Source organism: Passer domesticus, chromosome 2 (genome assembly GCF_036417665.1).
Source record: "Passer domesticus isolate bPasDom1 chromosome 2, bPasDom1.hap1, whole genome shotgun sequence".
In the NCBI taxonomy this organism is placed as follows: domain Eukaryota; kingdom Metazoa; phylum Chordata; class Aves; order Passeriformes; family Passeridae; genus Passer; species Passer domesticus.
This window is the reverse complement of record NC_087475.1, coordinates 22,140,282-22,160,428: the sequence shown is the minus strand read 5'-3', so window position 1 is coordinate 22,160,428 and position 20,147 is coordinate 22,140,282. Positions and strand designations below refer to the sequence as shown.

The following is a 20,147-nucleotide window of genomic DNA, read 5'->3' as shown; positions in this document are numbered from 1 at the left end:
TTGTTTTTTCCCTAGCCACAGGTTTTTCAGTTTTTAGAAATTCTAAAATTTCATACATGTTTTTAGAAATACATATTTTTAGAAATTCTAAAATTTCATACATGCTTGATTCAACCTCCAATTTTAACTTTTTTTTTAAACTTATTAATAAATCAACTTAAGCCCCACAATAATAAACCAAACACTCTTTGCTTTTACATAAACAGTTGCAGATTTTAGCACTGGGACATTAAGACTGGAAATCCTGACCTTAAGGTAGTCAATGCAACATGAATGTTAAAATAATAAGGTATGTGAATATGAGTTCATTACCCACTGACTCTCATCAACTACTCTCCAGCAGACTGACAGTAGATAATCAGATCATTACAGCATTCCAAGACACTTGTAAATAAACTCTTGACAGAAGTTTCAAGAAAATATATTTATTCAGTTTTGGCAGAGGAAGAAAACATAATAAATATAACAATTTTTACACCCTTCTTTACAAGTTTTTTTTATATCACATTTCTGCTAAAAATTTCAGGCAGTATTTAAAATTTTAAAAGAACACATTCACTGAAGAAAACTTTTAACGTGAAAAAAATACATAAGAGTGCAAATGTTTTAATCTTCTTGTATCTAGTACTTATTTTCAAGACCTTTGGAACAGTGCAAGTTACGTTTTAGTTCAATAACAATGTGAGCATCTAATTAATATGCAGAACTAATACAAAATTCTGTTATGTGAATAATACAGATGGTAGTTTTTCATTATATAACATCAATTCTCCTCTCAAATAACACTGAAAAAGACCTTTCCAAATTTCTGTAATTATGACACTTTTTACAAGCTTTTTACAAATCTCACACTCAAGTCCCCAGCTGAAGCAAAATGAATCTAAGTGGAACCTCCTCAAAACAAGACATCCACCAGGCACATCCAGCTCCCATTCTGACATGTTTATACAGCTCCATGGAGTGCAACTGACACTTTCGCAGCAGAAGCAGATGCAAGTCCATTGGGATGTTTATTTTAATGAACAGGAACTGGGGCAGCAATCCCTGAGATTCTCTAGGATGCCTGTAGGTGTGTTTTGACATCCCTCATGTTTTGCTAATTTTCTATGAGCTGCCTACTCAAACCAGTTTTCTTTCAATAAAAAGCGTACAGCATCATCAAAGCCATTTTGGTACAACAATTCCATCTTCTCCTGGTCTGGTGGGAACAAAGCTTGATTAAGCCTTACCAGGTTGGCCAGAGACAGCTGCAACAGAGCAAGAAGCTGTAAATTAGTTTATTAATGCAACTTATCTAGATGCGACTGTTCTGTCATCTGTTTCGTGGAGCATACTTAACACAAAATGACTGGCATGGCTGTGTCTCCACCAGGAATTAACCGTGTCCAGGGTCACTGCTGAGCGCCAGGACAAACTGGCACCAACAGTCCACACTCACAGCATCCAAGAAAGACTGTCTGCCTGTAAAACTGTCCAAAGTTTCTGAAACACTTTAGCTTTGGAAACACTCCCAAAAACTGCCTCACAGAGTGGTATCTGGCACATGTTAAACTTGTGCAAGGAAATATTTTGACAACTCACTAGTGCAAACAACCACATTCCTGGGAACATTCCCAGGCAATGTTTAACATATGAGTATAAACGTAGCTTCTACTACCAACAAATTAAGAACTACTCAGAATCTTAAGTGGTCACTCTGAGCATGTTAAAAGGATTTTGGAGCTTTATTCTTGAATAGAGATTTTATTAAATTGTTTACAACTGAAAACATAATTATATTTAATGTTCTGAACAATTTCTTTATGTAATTAATATTTAGCCACATTATTATAAACAATTTTGCAAAACAGTATCAGAATCATCTTCATTATTTGAAGTAAGCAATTATTCAAATTCTGGCACTAGGAGATGGAGAGACAGAAAATTATTCGCATTCGCATATAGATAAATGAAGATGTACAACTCTTCAGTTTATGCAGATTACAATGTTGCTGAAATGAAATTATTCTTAGTTATCATTTTTACAGCCAAAGAAACAGAGGTGCTTCAATTTGAATATAGTTTTAAATGTTGCCTGGGATTCTGCACAAGTCTGCATATGACCCTAGGAGCAATGTAACTTTAATTAATTTTCTGTCTCTAAACTGAACTAATCACCAGCTCATTTTTCATCCTCTAGATACAAAACACAACCAAGAAATACACAATGATTGCATATATTTCCAAGATACATGAAATCAATAATTTCATACTTTATGATCTTTACCAAGTACTACCATGTTTAATATCTCTGTGAAATATTATAAACATTCAAAAACTGGTCCAATTGAGAAAGTCATTACATAACATTAATTTTAGTAAAATTAAGAAAATATTAAAAACTGCCTAGAAAGAAAGTTCTAAACTAATTATTATTGTTAATCTTACTTTCTAATGGAATATTGTTGACCACTAGGTCTATCATTATTCACTATTTTCTTTCAGCATGTTGAAGAAAGCAAAACTGTGGTTAAAGTTTGTGAGACAAAGGTTGCAAAGACAGAAATGAAAATTATGAAAAGGAGTCAATAAAGATAATATTTCAATATACAGAAATGTTTCTGCAACTTATAACAAAGCTTCTGGAAATGCACATTAGTCACAAATATTCACAAGTTCTCTTGTGCAATGCAGTTACAAGTCACTGTATATACCATTTTAAATGTACAACTTAAACTTGTATTTTAAATTCAGTTAGAGCAATTGCTTTCAGTGACTATGAGGAAATGTTCTGCAGCTGTCCTCTCCTGAGGTATTCCACTGTATTTTTTCTATAAACATCTTGCATAGTCAAAGACGTCTGATATTTAAAGCAAACCTAGTATTATTTACACTGGACAGCCTGATATAATTTGCTCAATTTTGTACTAGATCAATGCTTCTCAGACTTTCTTCTTTCTTCTACAATCTCCTTTCCTTGTGTTTAAGAAGAAGTTTAACCTCCATTTGTAAAACAGAAAATGCCAAAACTTTACATAAGCTGATGGATGAGCACAAAATAGGCACTTAAATATGAACATAACTGCAGAAGTACTTTTTACTATTTTTAAGTTAATAAACAAGCAACTTACCATCATATCTTGTTTTGCTAATTTAACATAGAGGTCCACACGCCCTTTATCTTGTGGACAGATATCTAATCGACCACTGAAAGGGGAGATTGTCACTGTTCTTCCAACAGGCAAGATAGGAAGGCCATTGGTAAGGCCACCATCAACCCACTTCTATTAGAAAACAGAAATATTTTCAAAGTAATACCAGTACAGTATGATCACAATGCAATACTTCACCCTTATTGACCCTTCCTCCTTCACTCTCAAGAAAACTCGTAAGTTTCCCTCTAAGAATACAACAAAAAAGCTTCAATATGTGTCAAATATCAAGGAACTGATAATATACACACAGAGAATTGAATCAAGGAGCATTTAACATAATGTACAAATCTGCATGCAAGGTATTTATCAAGCTACTTATAAGACTTTTTAGTTAATTAAAAAATAAAATGCCCCAAATGGATTTTTTCGCAATGCATATATGTAAAGACAAGACTGCTAATACCACACATAACATATACTCCTCTAAAACATTATTCTGATTGACAACAGGAGCTGTACAATCTGTATGTGCAGGTACTCTGACTGCAGAAGCTAAACCACAAATGACCCCGCTCCTCTCTGTGATTTTTCTTCCAGAGCCTCATTTCTTCTTACATACACTACACAAGACAGCAGTAGCTGGAAAGTGGAAGGTAAAGCTGGGAAGGAGCTGAACAACTATGACGTAAGAGGGAGCAGACCTAATCCTGCCGCAGGAGTTCAGCATAGTGAAGAATGAGATCTGGGGGGCAAATTCTATTCCAATATAAACAGGACAGTTGTGACATCTCTTGTTAATGTATTTATAACCTCCTATTTCTTTCTGTGTTACAGGCATAGCCCAAAATTCAACATGGGTCTGCTGACTAAATGGATTCACTGACATCACACCTGAGGTCTGTTGAGCAGATGCATCATACTGATCAGCTGATATGTGTTGCTGTGTCTGTAATTCTAAAGCTGACAAGCTTTCTGATATAATGACTACCTAGCTAGCAGCAAATACATATAATTTTGTGGGGATTTTTGGCAGGGGGGTCTGTCAAAGTTATAAAGGTTCTGAAGGCATCATTTGTATAAATGGGGAACTGAAGTATCATCTCTTTCTCATGCTTTAAAAATTATTCTGAAAGTGTTAATATATTTATTTAAGAAAAACAAAAAAGTTGTAGGAGCTAGATTGAGTAAAGACAACTGTAAAAAGGTTTTCTTACAAGAAATACAAAATATAGTATTGAAGTTGCTTTCCCTTAAGATGAAATAATTGCACCATAAATGAAAAACACATAAAAAGAAAGCTCATAGCTAATGAAAAATTACCTGTCCTTTAAATTCCACTGGCTTAATTCCTGCATACACTGGTATAAAACTACTTGCTAGCAGGACCTAGAGAGAAGAAAGCAGAAAGAATAGAGGGAAAAAAATTGCTTAGAACTAATACATATTTCCATGCATATTTACCAGTCAATATATTACTTTTACATAAATTCACTGTCATCTCAAAATGTCTTCTTGTTGTAGTATGTCAAAATGTGATTAAAATTATTCAATAGGGTTTGGTTTTTTACGACTTCACAGTGACAACTGTCAAAACAAAATATCAAAAATTAACTCTATTATTGTGATTCAAGAGTAAATTCAACTTAGTTTTGCATGATGTGAAGTAAATATATGATTTTCAAGAAATTAAATATGCATATGATGATAAAAAAGCAGTTTATTGTCTAAGAAGAAGCTGACCAAGTCATTCTGTTAGCATATTAATACAGTGTTTACTTTTCTAATAATCAGATTTTCAAAGTTTCAAAATTACCATGAATATCCTGGAAATTTACATATGTATGCCTTTACCAATGTTTGTACTGATACATTAAAATATTAACAAACTACTGTTTCCCCTACTGTAAGGCCTTATTGCTGTCTATAGCCATTCTCGATTTTTATTCTAGTTTTTTTTAGACCAGGACACCTTTTCTGTCATGTACAAGTGTTCACACACATATACCTTTCTACCCATTCATAGCAATACCTATAAGACAGTGTGGATATCTCTATACCTGTGTATCCACCCATATATATATAAGCAATCAGCATACAGGATTTCCAGGACAAAAGGTAAATGCATGGACAAAGTGCAGTATCTCAGAATTTTTCATACAGGGTGGATATGCCCACGCTTGTGTGGTGCAACTGATGACCAGTCTGGGGAACAGAAGCAGGTCACAAACTGGTGCATACACTGTGTGAAAGCTTAACAGGTGCAGAAAAAAAATCATAATCCATGGAGATTATGAAAGAAAATGCGTGAACTTTTTTGGCTGGAATTACACTTTTACAAAATTTAAACTATTTTAGTATTAAGCCCTTCTGTTCCCCTAACAAGTTTTAATAAAGACTGTATATGTATATGAAGTCTTCGACTTCCATTCTGAGAACAGTTTCCCTGCCTATTTCACTTTCTAGTGATGTAGAGCTTTATCTGAGCTCAGATAAAAAGGCTCTCAGTTTTCTAAAGTGAAACTGCAGCTATTTCGCTACCAAACAGGCCTTTCACTCATGAAAGTCTAGAACAACATTCCCAAGTTCCCAACATCAGCTTCTTCCCAAGCCCTGCACCTTTTCTCCTCTCTTCCTCAACTCCTTCTAAACTAAGAGAAATGCAGAAAAAAGACTTAGTGAATGAGGTCAAAACCAGGTGACTCCTGCAAAGTTTGAGTTCTTTTCAAGAGGAGTGAAGAAGAAAGCAATTGTTCTTCTTATAAAGTCACTGAGATCTCCTGAGTGAGGAGAAGGACAAGTTTGAAGAACAAACTCTTTCAATATTTCCTGCCACTGACAGACCAGCGTAGACTTCTAGGCACTCACTACCTTACTTTTACAAACTAGATATACCAGTGTTCTGAGCCTTGCTCCCCTACAAACACACAGATCATGCCTCTCTTCACCCTCACCTCCAGTTTAAGAACTGCAAGTCTACAAATGCTGATACAAGATGATTGTCTTCACATGTGGGAAGACTAATTCAAAAATGGGAGATTATTACCTGCTTTTCCAAGTCACAGGGAATAGTAAAAGAGATAAAAGCTTAACATTGTAGCAACACACATTCAGTTTAGCCATTATGAAAACTTTGGAACCATAAGGCTTGATTGTTAAGCATTGAAGTTGAAAGATTTCTGGCAGGGAGTACAGACATTTTGCTGTTTATAAAATAATCTGCCCAGCAGTATCTTTATGCATGCCTTGGCTGTAGGTCATGCCTAGGCATGATACAATACAATAACCTAACAAGCTCTACCCTCCCTGCTCCTGTGGCAGCCACCAGCACTCAGAGAACTGTACTCATGACACAGGCAGAGCTGAAGGCATGCACAGGTAAAAACAGGTATTAGGAGCTGGACTGAAAGATCAGACAACATGAATATATTCCAATGAGCAGTTATGTGTAATTTTATTACTAATACTCCAACCCACCCTACTGCTACCATTGAGAACAAAAGAACAGAACAGCAATGGCTAAACCAATGAAAAAACTATTGAAATACTAGTAAAATGTACATATTTCCAAGGTCATCCTGATGTTTCTCACTGTGTCCAGATCAGAAGATTTCACTGCAAAAATACATAAAGAATAAAAATCTCCATGCTTGCTACCATTGCACACTATAACTAGAAATAACAGTGCATAACTTGAGAGAAACTCTTCATATAATTATATTTGAATGACAAAGTCCTGTAAATTTTGAGGACTGTCCATGTGGAACATTATAAGTCAAAATTTTTAAAAATATACTTTAAAGGCAAACTCCCAACACACACTTGGAGGTTTTGTTAATAAGTGTCAAATTTAAAAGTGATAACTATAAAGAATTTGCTCTAAGCATCCACAAGGATAGAGAAAGAATGAATTCCTTCTTATACTATTTCGTCCTTTATTCTGACACATCTTATTATGTCTTCCACTAAGATACAATCAATTACTAGAAAGAACATCCGATTCACAGGCATCTGAATTGCTTGTACCATTTCTTATCAGCTTATGCATATAATCCTGATCCAAATTTAAAATGTGGCATTCAGATGAAGAGAAGGGCAGTGGAAGATGTACTTTCCAGCTTATATACAGTACCTAGCATTACATTATAACTAGTATCCACAAGCACCTGTAGGAATTGTTCCATTTTTTTAAAACTTCCTTTACTTTCTTTTGTGATGAAAAAAATTACATCAGTGAAGTAAGAGATACAAACATTTTTACATTTTAAGATTCTCTACTGTGTTCTCATATTCGGCAACAATTAGTTACCTGTTACTTTTAGAAACACTTTTCCTGCAAGGTAGAACTTGAATAACCAGTGAACGAAATACACACAAACACCTAATAAATTTTAGCAGAATTGGTGAAGCTATAGGATCAAATTCTGCTTTAAACATTGTTTATATTATGGCTGTAGCACCACTGGGAGTAGACATGGATACCTGAATAAACCAGTGATTTTATTGTACAATTAATAATATACTCTTAAATCTTGAAGAAACCCCAGAGTTTTTATTTACAACTGACATATTCAACATGATTACCTTAATGAGGTCCTCCCTGGAGGCAAAATTTGAAACCAAGTGATTTTCCCCACTCTTGGAGTTAGTGACTGACACATAGAGCCGGTTCTCAGCGACCTCATGAACATCAGAAGGCAGAATAGACTCTATGCCCTCCCTGGAGGAAAAAAAAATGCTCAGCATTATCTAAAAGCCTTGCAAATGCATTAGGGGTGAGCACCCCACAGCACAGAAGAAATATGCACCCTCTCAATTTGCATTTGGAGAGCTTTCTAACACAAAAATGATCTTACAGAAGCATTAAGATAGGTACCTAAGTGTTTTCATAAAATCATAACCAGGCGTTACAGCACCAAAGTTCAATCTTCTAACTTCCTCTGCAAATCCATAGGCAAAGTGCTTACATTTCTGGAAATGAAAAGCATTAAACATTAAGGATGTTTAAGTCATGGAAAGCATGTTCAACTGCAGTATCTAAAATATACTAGAGGCTAAAGCTTTAATAAAGGAGTTATTAGGTCAAACTGAAGGATTTTCCTGTATGTGCTTGGTTTGCAAGAAGACACGCATAACAAAATCTTGATCCTTTCCTAAAGATTAATTTATAAGAAAAAAAAATCCCTAATTAAGAAAAAAAAACCCAAAAAAACCCCAAAAACCCAACAACAAAAAACCTCTGAGTACACCAACCACTCCAACAACCAAGGAAAGTTAAATTCTATTTTTCTATATACTAACACTGCTAAATAATCAGTTCCCTAGATCATAGGAGAATAATAATTTAGTTCAAAGTCTAAAGCCACCTTTTATTTTAAGGTCTACTTCAGAACTTAAACCAGACACAAGTACCTTAAAGATGCTTATAAGCAATAAGGAAAAAAAATTACAGTAATTTCTTCTCACTAAAGCAAAAAACAAGCTACTAACAAAACCACATACTAGGTATGGTACAAAACAAAATACTATGGAAGTATTTAATGAATGGAAAACTATGATGGGTGACATAGGAAGAAAATACACATCAGAAAACCAGATAACAGTTTCCTGCACAGAGAATCTTTTACACAAGTTGAAATGCCCAGCATTAATGACTGCAAAAAAAAAAAGCTTGAAGTGTGAGTCACAAGAACTCCAAAGGGACAATAAAAGAACTGGTATAATTTATTTTTCAGCCATAACATTCTGAAACAATGAATTATGATTCAAAATGCTTAAGACTCACTATTCAATATTTGTAATCCTTTCTTTATCCTTTCATGCAGGCTTTTCTAATGATTTTATGGACTTTGAATTTAGGGGTTTTTTTTCCAATCTTATGCAACCTTCTGAAATTAGTACTTTATAAATTTACTCACATTCACCCATATAACCACATGAATAAAAGACAGTTTGGGTTTCCTGAATTATTAGGTCTGTGCATAAAGAACAAATATGTTGCTAGTAATAAAATCAATGACTGAGTGACTAAGGAAAGGAAAGGAAAAAAAAAAGAGAGAGATATGAATGTATCCCACTTAGGAGAATACAGAATCCATTGAAAGAAAATCAAGGAAGGAGATTTCATGTTAATAGAGATTCTCAATAGGACAATCTCTATTAACATGAGATCAGAGACAGCTAACTGAAGGAGTTAAACTTCCTCACATCACTTGTATGACAAAGCACTCATCTTAGAAATGTAGTTCTTGCATTCACTTTCTTCAGAGCCTTTGAATAAATGTATCAAAAAATTCACTAAGAGGGTCATACCTCTTAAAGAAACAATTATTTGTGCTACTTAGCTTCACATTGGTTAGATTTGCATGTTTACCCCATGAGATACTTGCCATTGCCAGATTGAAGCAAATTAGAATACGTAAGGCACATTCAGACACTTCTCTCTATAAATGCAGAAGAAATCCACAAAACCCGCATAGAAGCGCCTCAGAACTACCATCTCTGTATCTAAAATGCTTAAATAAAGTTATGGGGAGCTAAGAGTACCAAACTAGGGAAATGACAGAAAACCACTTTCCACATTACATGATTGGTAATTACATATTGCTAAGAATGGACTGTGCCTAGACTCGCAATTTCTGCTCTCAAAAGGGACAACGTCTTACAGCTATAAATTGTTTTAGAGTCTAAGTGTAGAAGCTTTAAACGATACATCCACATTTTAAATAATGATTGAGGCCACATTTAGAAAGTGTAACTGCTTGTATTGAATTAAGCAAACCTGATATCAAACACGACCAAGGTAATTAAAAATAAATAGTTATTTACCTATAACTAAATAAGCCTACTTAGAATTCTCAAGTCCCACACCTTTCCAAACAGTGACAAAAATCCAATATATGACAGAAAAACATTTGGAAACTGTCTTAGAACAGCAACAGTCAAAACAATAAATCTTCAGTGCTACATTCTCTCCAAAGTAAGGACGGGTTGCATTACAGCTTTGAGACCAGGAGGTGCAGAAAATCCTAATTATGGCTTACCTAACAATGCCATCTCGGGGGATGGGGCGGGGGGTGGGGCGGAAATTAACTGATTAGGAGCTACACTTGTGGATATAAAATATTTCAAGCTAGAAACATAGTAAAGATAATAATATAATTATCCTGATATGAAAAGTTAATTCTATTCAGTACAGAAAACTGCCTTTACTTAAATTCCATGAGAATTAGAATTACGTCCCCTGACAAAAGAACTCACAACTTTCCATTTAAACACTAACTAAAAAGTACACAAAAAATGAAAGGACTAGAAAGTTCATGAAGCTTTCTTTAGCTTGCAATAATATGACAAATTTTCAAGGAAAAATAGACTCAATGTAATTCAGATTTAGCTTCCACAAACAAAAACTATGAACTGTTCTATTATTTTTACTTAGAAAGATCTTTGTAAGTTGGACCAGGCTGAGAACAAGGGCTCATACCCAGGGTCTGCAATAAGCAGAAAAATTTCCTTGGGCTAACAAAGGGCTGCCATGCTCACCACAGAGGAAATTAAAGTCAGAGGTACACATTATACCAGGCAAACTTGAAACTGAACTACCAGTCAGAGGTGAGAGAAGGGGAGAAATGCCTGCACAGAATACAATGAGGTTCTCTACAACACATAGGAACTTGCCTAACACCAAGTCATACAAAGAATGCTTGCAGGGGAGTAGGATGGGGGAAAGAAGCCAGGGAAAAACCAACTGCTGAAAAAATACCGTTAATGCTGCAAACTGAGTTCATATCCCAGCAGAAAACAACCAACAAACAGAAAGATCAGCAGCAAAGTGGGGCTTTGCTGGGACTATTATTTGAATCAAATGAAATGAAATAAGCAAGGCCTAGAGGAATTATCAAATGCTCACTTGGAACAAAATGTAAGTGCAACTTATATGAAAAATCTAGCAGTTTGTTTTTCCCACAATAATTAAAAATAGTAAAGAAATACTAATATTTTGGCAATCCTGGTCCTCTACATTTATTAAAGTGAAGTCACTACAGACAGTTCACGAGGGCAAACCAGCCTTAACCTGTGGGGAAAACCAAGCAAACAGACACTAAAAAAGCCCCTAATGCTCTCCAAGCAAACAGACACCAAAAAACTCCCTAATGCTCTCCATGGAATCTGTAACACTGTGATCACTGACTTGAACCTTGGTGTCTCTGCATGACACCACATGCACTGTGAGAAAGGAGTGGCATCTCTGGAGATTAAACAACCCAGATACATGTCAGAACAGAATGCTGGGAAGGCTAATCCTACTGGCTGCTCTTAAAGCATGGGCTGCACTGAGTCTAAAGGGGATGCAAAAGCCTTTAATGCTGTTCAGTGGAGGACAAACACCAAGAAAAAGATCTGACCTGGTGGCAGCCATTTATGAAGACACGCTCCATCTATAATTTTCACCTCCTTTCAGAAAAGGTTAGAAAGGTAGTGCTATGAGCTTGCTTAGCAAAGCCCATCTCTAACTAACACAAAATTATTCACTTTGTAATGTACCATGATTAAGTATACATTTTGGTATATTAAAGTATATCTGCTGCCTACAAATTAAGATTCACACACGTGAGATTTGTATTTACACAGCTTAAAATATAAGGTTCATATGAAGTATTTTTATCATTAACATTTTTGCTCATGAGTCACATATGTGGTTAATGAAAACATGATACAAGAGTCCTGTTCCCAGCAAGTAACAAGAAGAACAAAAACAAGAAGAACAAAACATTTTAATAAACTTAATGGAAGATGACTATATACAAAAATGTCCTTTGAAAATTATCATGGCCTATACCTACGAGTTTATTAATTTACCTCTATATTTTCTGGCACTGCTAACAAGACAACGGCAGCCAGAGATCCCGCAGAAGCTCCCGCAAAAGCTTTCACATCTCTCAGTAACTTCTTACCATGCCTGTGAAAAGCAGCTGCTGCCCCCAAGTGGTAAATGCCCAGAAAGCCACAAGCTGCGAAGGACAGGTTGATGTGTTTCATATGGGCTGTGGAAATAGCACGTCACGGTCAGTCTTCTGCAACTTGTCTTGCAATATACATTTATGCTTTTTGCATAACATACTCTAACTATATAAAAACTGCAAGTTATTCGGGAACTCTAAAAGCTTTTGATTACTAAATTCATCAAACAATCAGCAATTAGTTTAGTATCCCCAAAACTGAAAACAACTCTAAAATAACCCTTAGTACAAATCTCTTTTTAAATTGATCAAAATATATAATTTATATATTACATAACTATGTATTTTCATCTGATTTAAAAGTAGTACATAAAAGTGATTAAAGAATACCGTGGAAGAACAACGATTGTTAGCCACCTCTATAAAAAAAATCAAATTCATTATAAAACTGCTGGTTACTGTCTCATCATGTAGTGACAGGACTGGGAAAATGAATTCAAACTGAGAGAAATTAAGATTGGATATTAGGAAGGAATTCTTTACTGTGAGGGTGGTGAGGCACTGGAACAGGCTGCCCAGAGATGCTGTGGATACCCCATCTCTGGCAATGTTCAGGGCCAGGCTGGATGGAGCTCTGAGCAACCCAGCCTAGTGGGAGGTCCCTGCCCATGGCAGGGGAGCTGGAATGAGATGATCTTAAGGTACCTCACAGCCCAGGGCATTTTATGATTCTATGATCATACTCGCCCTTACACAAGCAGAGCCTTGAGTCCTTTATAATTCTCTAAGAGTGGAATTATTTTCTGTCATGTTTTAAATTCATTTGCTTACTAGAATGATTAACAGACAAATTTTTAAACTAATTACTAGTTTAAAAAAGAAAAAAAACCCCATATTTTTGCTACTATTAAAATAAGAAGGAATAAAAAACCCAAAATAAAATACAAAGCACTAATGTTGGAAAACACACACGCTCTCCAAAGATGTTTAGGGTAGAAATTTAAAATTAACAAAAAAGCCCCACAAATAGGAAGCATAACTTCACATTATTAGAACTTCACATTATTAGGGATAGATAATTAAATAAACAGAATGCTGTACAATTCATTAGCTCTTCTGTTTCTGCAAATAACTACATCATGAAAGCAAGGGATTCCATAGATTGTATTTTACAGATGGTAAGAGATATTGTACACATTATCTTAGTATTGAAGTAAAAACAACCCCCTACTGTACTTGGGTTAATCTCAATATGAATGGGAATAACAGACAGAAACCGTTATATCAGGCCTGATGAAGAGAGGAAAACATATACGGCACCACATTTTTGTAAAAGATATCTCTTAATCTCTGAAATGGGAAGGCCAGGAAAGAGGAGGATAAGAAACAGCTTTCAAAACCATTAGATAAGAAGACATGCTAAACACAACTGCTTTAACCAGAGCATGATTAAAATGAGACCTTATGATCTGACCAGGTTTGCTGTTTTACTGAGAGAGCATCTCATAGTGCCAGGGAATATTTGGTGGACCAGTCAGTCTGCTAAAACACAGTTTATCAACTGTGCTGGAAATGCTTCCATACCCACTTGTAAGCAGGAATACCTGTAAGAAATCTAACTCATTTGTACTCATAGAAAGTACTAGAGGTTGGCTCTTCCTGTGCCAATAGGAGAGAAAGACATTTAGAATGAAGAAAGTGGTAAATTGATTTACTATTTTTGCAAAAAGGGATCTTTAAATTAAAACAAAAGTCAGTGTACTGAATAGAAGGCAAAAAAAACTTTACTCAAGATGCTACTGGAAAACAAACACAAGTCTACTTTATTTTTTTTTAATAGAGTAGAAGAAAACAAAAACAGTCTTTGAAGTATGATGCCACAATGTGCTTCCTTTCATAGTTAAACTCTTGGGAGTTTAACCAGCTGCTGCAGTTGTCTCAATACCTTCTACAAATTAGGAGCAAAGATGCATTTTTATCACAGGCCATTTTGACAAAAAGGTGAAGCTGGTTAAAGCAACTGCATTCTTATGTAGGAATGAAAGAATCAACTCCCACTTCTGTGCAAAATAGATTTCAAGATCAAGACACTACTAATATGAAGCACTATATGAGATAAAGATTACGTTTACATAGCTAATTGGTCAAAAAGTATGCAAAGTATGAATTCACAAATCCAAAGAATTACATCTAAGGGACCTATGAAATGCAACTAAGAAATGCAAGTGTAAGATAATAAGGTTATGTAAATCAAAATAAGTATACAGATGCTTGTGTACATGTACACATTTAAACCTTCTACAAGGCTCATGCTCCAAAAAGTACTTCTCTCTGCAGGAGAATAATTAAATGTTCATAAATTAAAAAAAAAATAAAAATATGAGAACCACAAAGAGTATCTAAAGCATGGTTATAGTAAAAAACTTCAGATGAAAAGGTTTCTTTGAAAAGAAAAATTCCCTATAAATGAAATTACACTTCACTGTATAAAGAAGTGCCTGGTACATCTTCTCTAAAACAAGAACAGAAAAGGACGTTATGTGAACTGATGAAACTATTTGAATCTCAGATCAAAAACTACAGAACATAATCTTACTAAAGTCAGATATCCCTACCTCCTCTTACACACCTTCATGAAAAATTGTAATTTCTTAGACAAGCTTTAGTCCTACCTAATTATCAGCTACTGGGAATAACCTCTATTCTCTTTTCAGTGCCTGGATACATGGCATTCACTCTTTCATACAAGTTAATTTCTTAACACTTAGATCACACACTTTTTGAATCCTTCATTTCCCTGCCCAAGAGAGAGAAAGAGAGATTCTTGAATGACTATTCACATCAGTTACTTGACAAAAGGATTCATTGAGAGAACAGATAAGAAGAAAAAACAGCACTAAGATATCAAGTCAAGGAATACTGTTCAAGAATGCTGCTAGTCTCATACTCTGTGAAGAATACACTACTTTCAAGTCCAAAAAGATTAAATTAATACATTGTAAAACTAAGTTAATTTTTTTTTACTTTTAGTGAACACAAGTACTTGACCCACTGGATTTGTATGGCATGAAATACAATACACTGTGTTTTACAGATTCCCCAAGAAAACCTCAAATTAAGAGTAGCAATAGCACAGTTGTGTTACCCAGGCACTACGCTTTTATTAATTAGGATCAATTCCCAGGTATACATTAAGTATTTGTCATATACACAGAAAGATTTAAAATTCCTCATTACAAATGTTAATTGGCAGATGAATTCATGGTCAAATGACAGATCCACTGGTTACATCTAGTTTCATGACTGAGAAATGGGGCATGCATATATATCCACCAAACCCTTTAATTGGGTAAATAATGAGTAGGAAAAATCACTGAATCATTCAAGTGACTTCTTGCCCAACATTCTTATGCTTAAAATATGGTCAGCTATCAGATCAAATTTGGTTGCTCAGGGTTTTACCTGCTTGTTAACTTGAAAATCTTGCAATGTTTAGCTCCTAAGTGATACCTAGCATTTGTCTGTTCCTGGGTGAAACAATCAGGTCTTGTTTCATTTGTTCAGAATATTAAAATCAGTAGAGTATTGCAAATACCCAGCATAACAGAGAAGAAACAGGACATTAATATCTTCAATCCTGCATCCACCTGCAGGAAAGTGGGTGGAAGTGAGGCCTCTTCAACAAATCTGTAAAAAAGCACTTAACCTACAAAGGATGCAGATGACAAAGATGAAACAGATAAATAAGAATCATGATTCTATAAGGAACTACTGCTCCACAGATACAGCTAAACAATGTTGTTTCACCTTGCAAACAAATCTCCAAATAAGAGGAAAAGACAAGAAAGCATTTTTTAGAAGAATGTCTTGCAAAATCAGAAAGGAAAGTACTAGGAAACTGTCCACTTTTAAAACAATTCTCGAGAATATGTCACAGCATCACTCAATTTGCAAGTTATAATGGTATATTTCAGATAAAGTTTGATTCAAAAATGTCTTTTGCTTTGATGATTTGGTAGATGGTTGCCTTTTTGATCAAAAAAGTATAGTATGATTATAAAAACTCCAAAGAGGAAACAGAGAGGAATTTAATTAAGTATAAATTATGACTATTCCCTGACACTTTCTTATAGAGTAACAGAAATAGGGTATAGTCACATGTGGACACAAACCACTTCCTTCAGTGGCTGGAGCAGAGAGTAGAAATCTTGCTCTCTTAGAAACAGTATGAAACACCTGTTTCACAAGACTTCAAATATTCTTAGAGAGTTTAACATAAATTGTGACTATTAAGGATATTAACACCTACGAACACAAAGTTGTCATGTTGGCATGTCTTAAGAAAACGTTTTGATGAACCTTGAAGATGCACAAGTACATTCCAGCTGGACACTGCACACAATGTATGACATAAACAGGACAGAACAAACACATCTGCCACTGCTTTTCAAAAATGCTGTCATCTTAAATGATTGGCAAAATTCAAAACAAAGATTTCAACTGGCCAAGGGGATAGAAATGCTTCTGTTGTCTACAAGAGAAAAAACAGACGTGTAAGAAAAGATATGTACAAGAACAACACTGGGGCTGTTCAGTTTCATTATTTTACAGATAATGCAGGAGCATTCAGGAATAAACATAAACCTAAGAGTTCCTTTTAAAAGATTACCACATCTGCAGGAAAAAACTAACCCACTGGTGATTGAAAATCTAAGGGGTCGGGGCATTTCTGTTTACTCAGAAGTATCTCATCCATTTTGTAATGCAAACCTTCAAGAGAATGTATGTAAGAAGACAAGGCTCTATAGAAAAATTGTGATACAGTACCACACAGCTTTCTGAGGACAGCTACTGTTTTCCTGATTGTCATGCACATGAAATAGCACAACAGTTTCTCATAGGGCTGTTTCCTGAGCAATGTAATTATATAAACATTGTACCATTCCAGTGTCTTAACCTGTCATAACTACCTCCCTGTCATCCCACCTGTAAACAAAAGCTGAAAATGCCCAAAGCAACTGAGTACAAACACCTTTACAGACAAAATCGAAATATACATAGAATGCCAATGACCAAGCACCCTGAAGCACAAGAGCTAAAATGTATGGTGCATAACAGCACATCTGAGGATAAGTTATCAGCAAAGAGTGACAAAACAAGCAAAGTCAGAAAAAACTGTTTAGCTCAGCAGCACTGCAAAAATAAAGGTCATAAAAGTAACTACTAATTTACCTGAAACACAGAAATGCTTGTTTTTTCACATTTCTAATGGGGAAAAAAAAGTGCACTAGCATAAAAATTCACAGCCTTCAGTGAATATAAGAGTTTGATGAAGTCGAAGAAGAAAAATAAGTACATAATCTAACCAGCCATTAAGAACCTTAAGAAAATCGTGAGTCTTTGCAAACTATAACATTTGCATATAATCCCCTTAAAATTAAAAAGAGAAACACATCACATGATACAAAGCATTCAAATTTAGATTCTAGACCTTGATCCTTAAGAGGTCAAGAGAGGGGCAGGGAAGGCTGACTTCTCCAGAAGAGGGTGACAAAAGGTCCAATACCTTGTAATGAATGCTGTCTTCCATCACATATTCCACTGGGACTTTTTCCAACAGCTATTTTGGTTCCCTCTGCACTAGTAGCCATTTTTCTATCAACTACAGATTGTTTATCATTTACCTTGGAAACCTACAATCAGAGAGTGAGACATATTGAGAATAAAAAGAAAAACAACAGCAATATGACATTATTTGACAGTAACTGTTAAGTCATCCAGATGAATTTTGCAATTGCTTAGCTGACACGAAACAAGTTCAAACCTCAATGTTCCACAACTTATGCCTGCAGCACTTTGTATTTTAAAGATTAATTTAACTAGATATTGAAAAACACTGTCATTTGGATATGCCAGTGTCAAAAATGAGCTTTACTTTGTGTCCTTTACCATTATTTTTATTTACATCTACAGATTTTTTTATAATCAAACTCTTCTGTTTTTATCCTCCCTTACCCTCTGTTGTGCAACACTGCATCTGTAATTTTTCAGAGAATTCTGAAAATTCTGGTCCACTTAACAACTGTCACTCTAACTAATCAGCCAGTTATCCTGCACCACTCTCTAGAGTGCAGTTGGAAGAAAATTAGTGTTTCTCCCCATCTCAGAACTATCAGACTCAAAAATTCGCTCTGAAACACTGGTACTCCAGCACTTCTTGCTGCCAGAACCTTTACCCTGATAAACTGAAGGCATCTTAAATTCATAATTAATGCTGCAAAATCAAAATCTTAGCACTATAGAGTCTAAAATAAATATTTTATCACTGTATTTATTTACACCACTTATATCTTTAGAGAAGCACAAAAATACTTACCTGGAATTTAACTTTGTTATGTGGTACTCTCAAAGTGCAAAAGCTTGGAATTCCAATCCAGAACTGCCAAGTTTTGGGAAACATGCAACTACACAATTGGCCTTCTTTCATCTGGAGCAACAGTATTTGAGCACTGCAAAGCTTTCTGGCAGTCCACATTTTAGTAAAAGTGATCTCTGGATCCAGATGATATGGTAATCGAATAGATACTCGCAGTAGCTGTTTCACCATGAAGTTACAAAGGAAGCCATAAAAGCACTCAGCGGAAACTTTCTTTTAAGCATAACCTGTTTAAAAGACATTATGAAAAAAAAGAAAAAGTAGTTGAAAGGTTCACATCAAGGCCCAGATATTGTAACAAGGCACTTCTCACACCCACCAACCCGAAAACAGAGGCATTAACAGCTGATTCACTTGACAGAGAAACAGTTTTGTTCAGTAGCTCCTCTCACCAGCCCCCATCTGGTACCGTGTTGTTCACCACCGACTATAAAGTCAATTGTTCATTTCACAGACAAGAAGAACTAACATTGTTAATAACGGAGAACCCTAAACAAACAAATTCTCCCTTAAGATTAACAACATGAATACACTGCTCTTCTACCTCAGCTGAAAACCGTGGACGCAGTGATCCAGCAACTTCAGCTTGTTCACTAAAACAGAGTGCCGATGTCAAGATCCCCGTAAGAGACACTCCAGCATGCTGGGGGGTACAAAGCAAGCCTCGTCATATTCTCTAAGATAGCTCAGGGGTTACTCACACACCCGGTGCAAGCCTGGTTTACACCTTGACCATAAAGAAAAATGTATGGAATTGTGCTCGTTCAGAGGAAAAGCAGCTTCCTACCTCACCACCACTGCAAACAACCCCACTGTCACCCTGTGCCGCCGAGGTCCCAGCGGAACACCGCCAACTTCCAACTTAATCCTGAACAAGTAAGTGACTTCAAGGCGTTCTGTTTCATCTCGTGCGCCATGAGGTCTTGCCTGTGGTGTACCTGGATTTCTCCTACCTCCACTTTTGTTCAGCAAACAAACAAAACAGCCGAAACGGCGAGACAAGTTTTTTTAAAGCCAACAAACACAGAACGTGAAGTGACAACCGCGGGGCACACAACGCCACAGCGCAGCCACTGCGCCTTCTAACCTTGGACACTTACAGCAAGCGGGCGGTTCCTACGCGGGACACGGCCCTTTAGAGGCCAGTCACCTCAACCCGTCCCGATGGCCCGCTGCCTCCCCGCAGGCCTGCCGGGGGCTAACGCGGCCTCGGCCCCACCTCCCGGCAGCGACCCCGCGGCAGCGCCGGATCGCGGTCGGCACCGAGAGGTCACGGCGGGCCCGGCCCGGCGCCCACCCCAGCGCGCCTGCGCAGCGCGGGCCCGGCAGCGCTGGGAGGAGCGGCGGGACCGGGGCCGCCGGCGCTGAGGCGGCACGGCCCGCCTTTGCCACCCGGCCGGCGGCGCTGCGTGTGCGGGCGGGCGCGGCCCGGCCCGGCCCGGCCCCTCCCCTCCGGGTGTTGTCGCTGCTGTCGTGTGGGTGGGTGTCCGCACCCTCAGCACCGCCCTTGTGGCGAGCGGTGCACCGTGTAACAGCGTCCTTTTGCTGACAAGGTGGCCTTAGGGCAATAAAGAGTATAAAGATTACATTTTTTTCCCCTCGCTTTTTCTTTTTTTTTTT

At 36.5% G+C, this 20,147-nt stretch overlaps 1 protein-coding gene across 5 annotated transcripts; it reads right to left on the bottom strand.

Annotated features, from left to right (window-relative positions):
• Positions 1–409: 409 nt before the first annotated feature.
• Positions 410–19,859, bottom strand: PNPLA4 (patatin like phospholipase domain containing 4). Of its 5 annotated transcripts, none has more exons than XM_064407748.1 (9): positions 19,615–19,859; positions 18,468–18,754; positions 17,658–17,784; positions 11,991–12,175; positions 8,008–8,102; positions 7,716–7,851; positions 4,455–4,520; positions 3,111–3,263; positions 410–1,265 (listed from the first exon to the last, which is right to left on the bottom strand). In XM_064407748.1, the coding sequence occupies exons 2-9, from the start codon at positions 18,696–18,698 to the stop codon at positions 1,116–1,118; spliced, it is 1,143 nt and encodes a 380-aa protein (XP_064263818.1). In that variant the 5' UTR covers positions 18,699–18,754; positions 19,615–19,859; the 3' UTR covers positions 410–1,115. The 5 variants fall into 5 exon arrangements, with proteins under 5 accessions (XP_064263818.1, XP_064263817.1, XP_064263820.1 ...); XM_064407747.1 differs by having other exon boundaries at positions 19,628–19,859; XM_064407750.1 differs by having other exon boundaries at positions 410–1,247; positions 19,628–19,846.
• Positions 19,860–20,147: the final 288 nt, after the last annotated feature.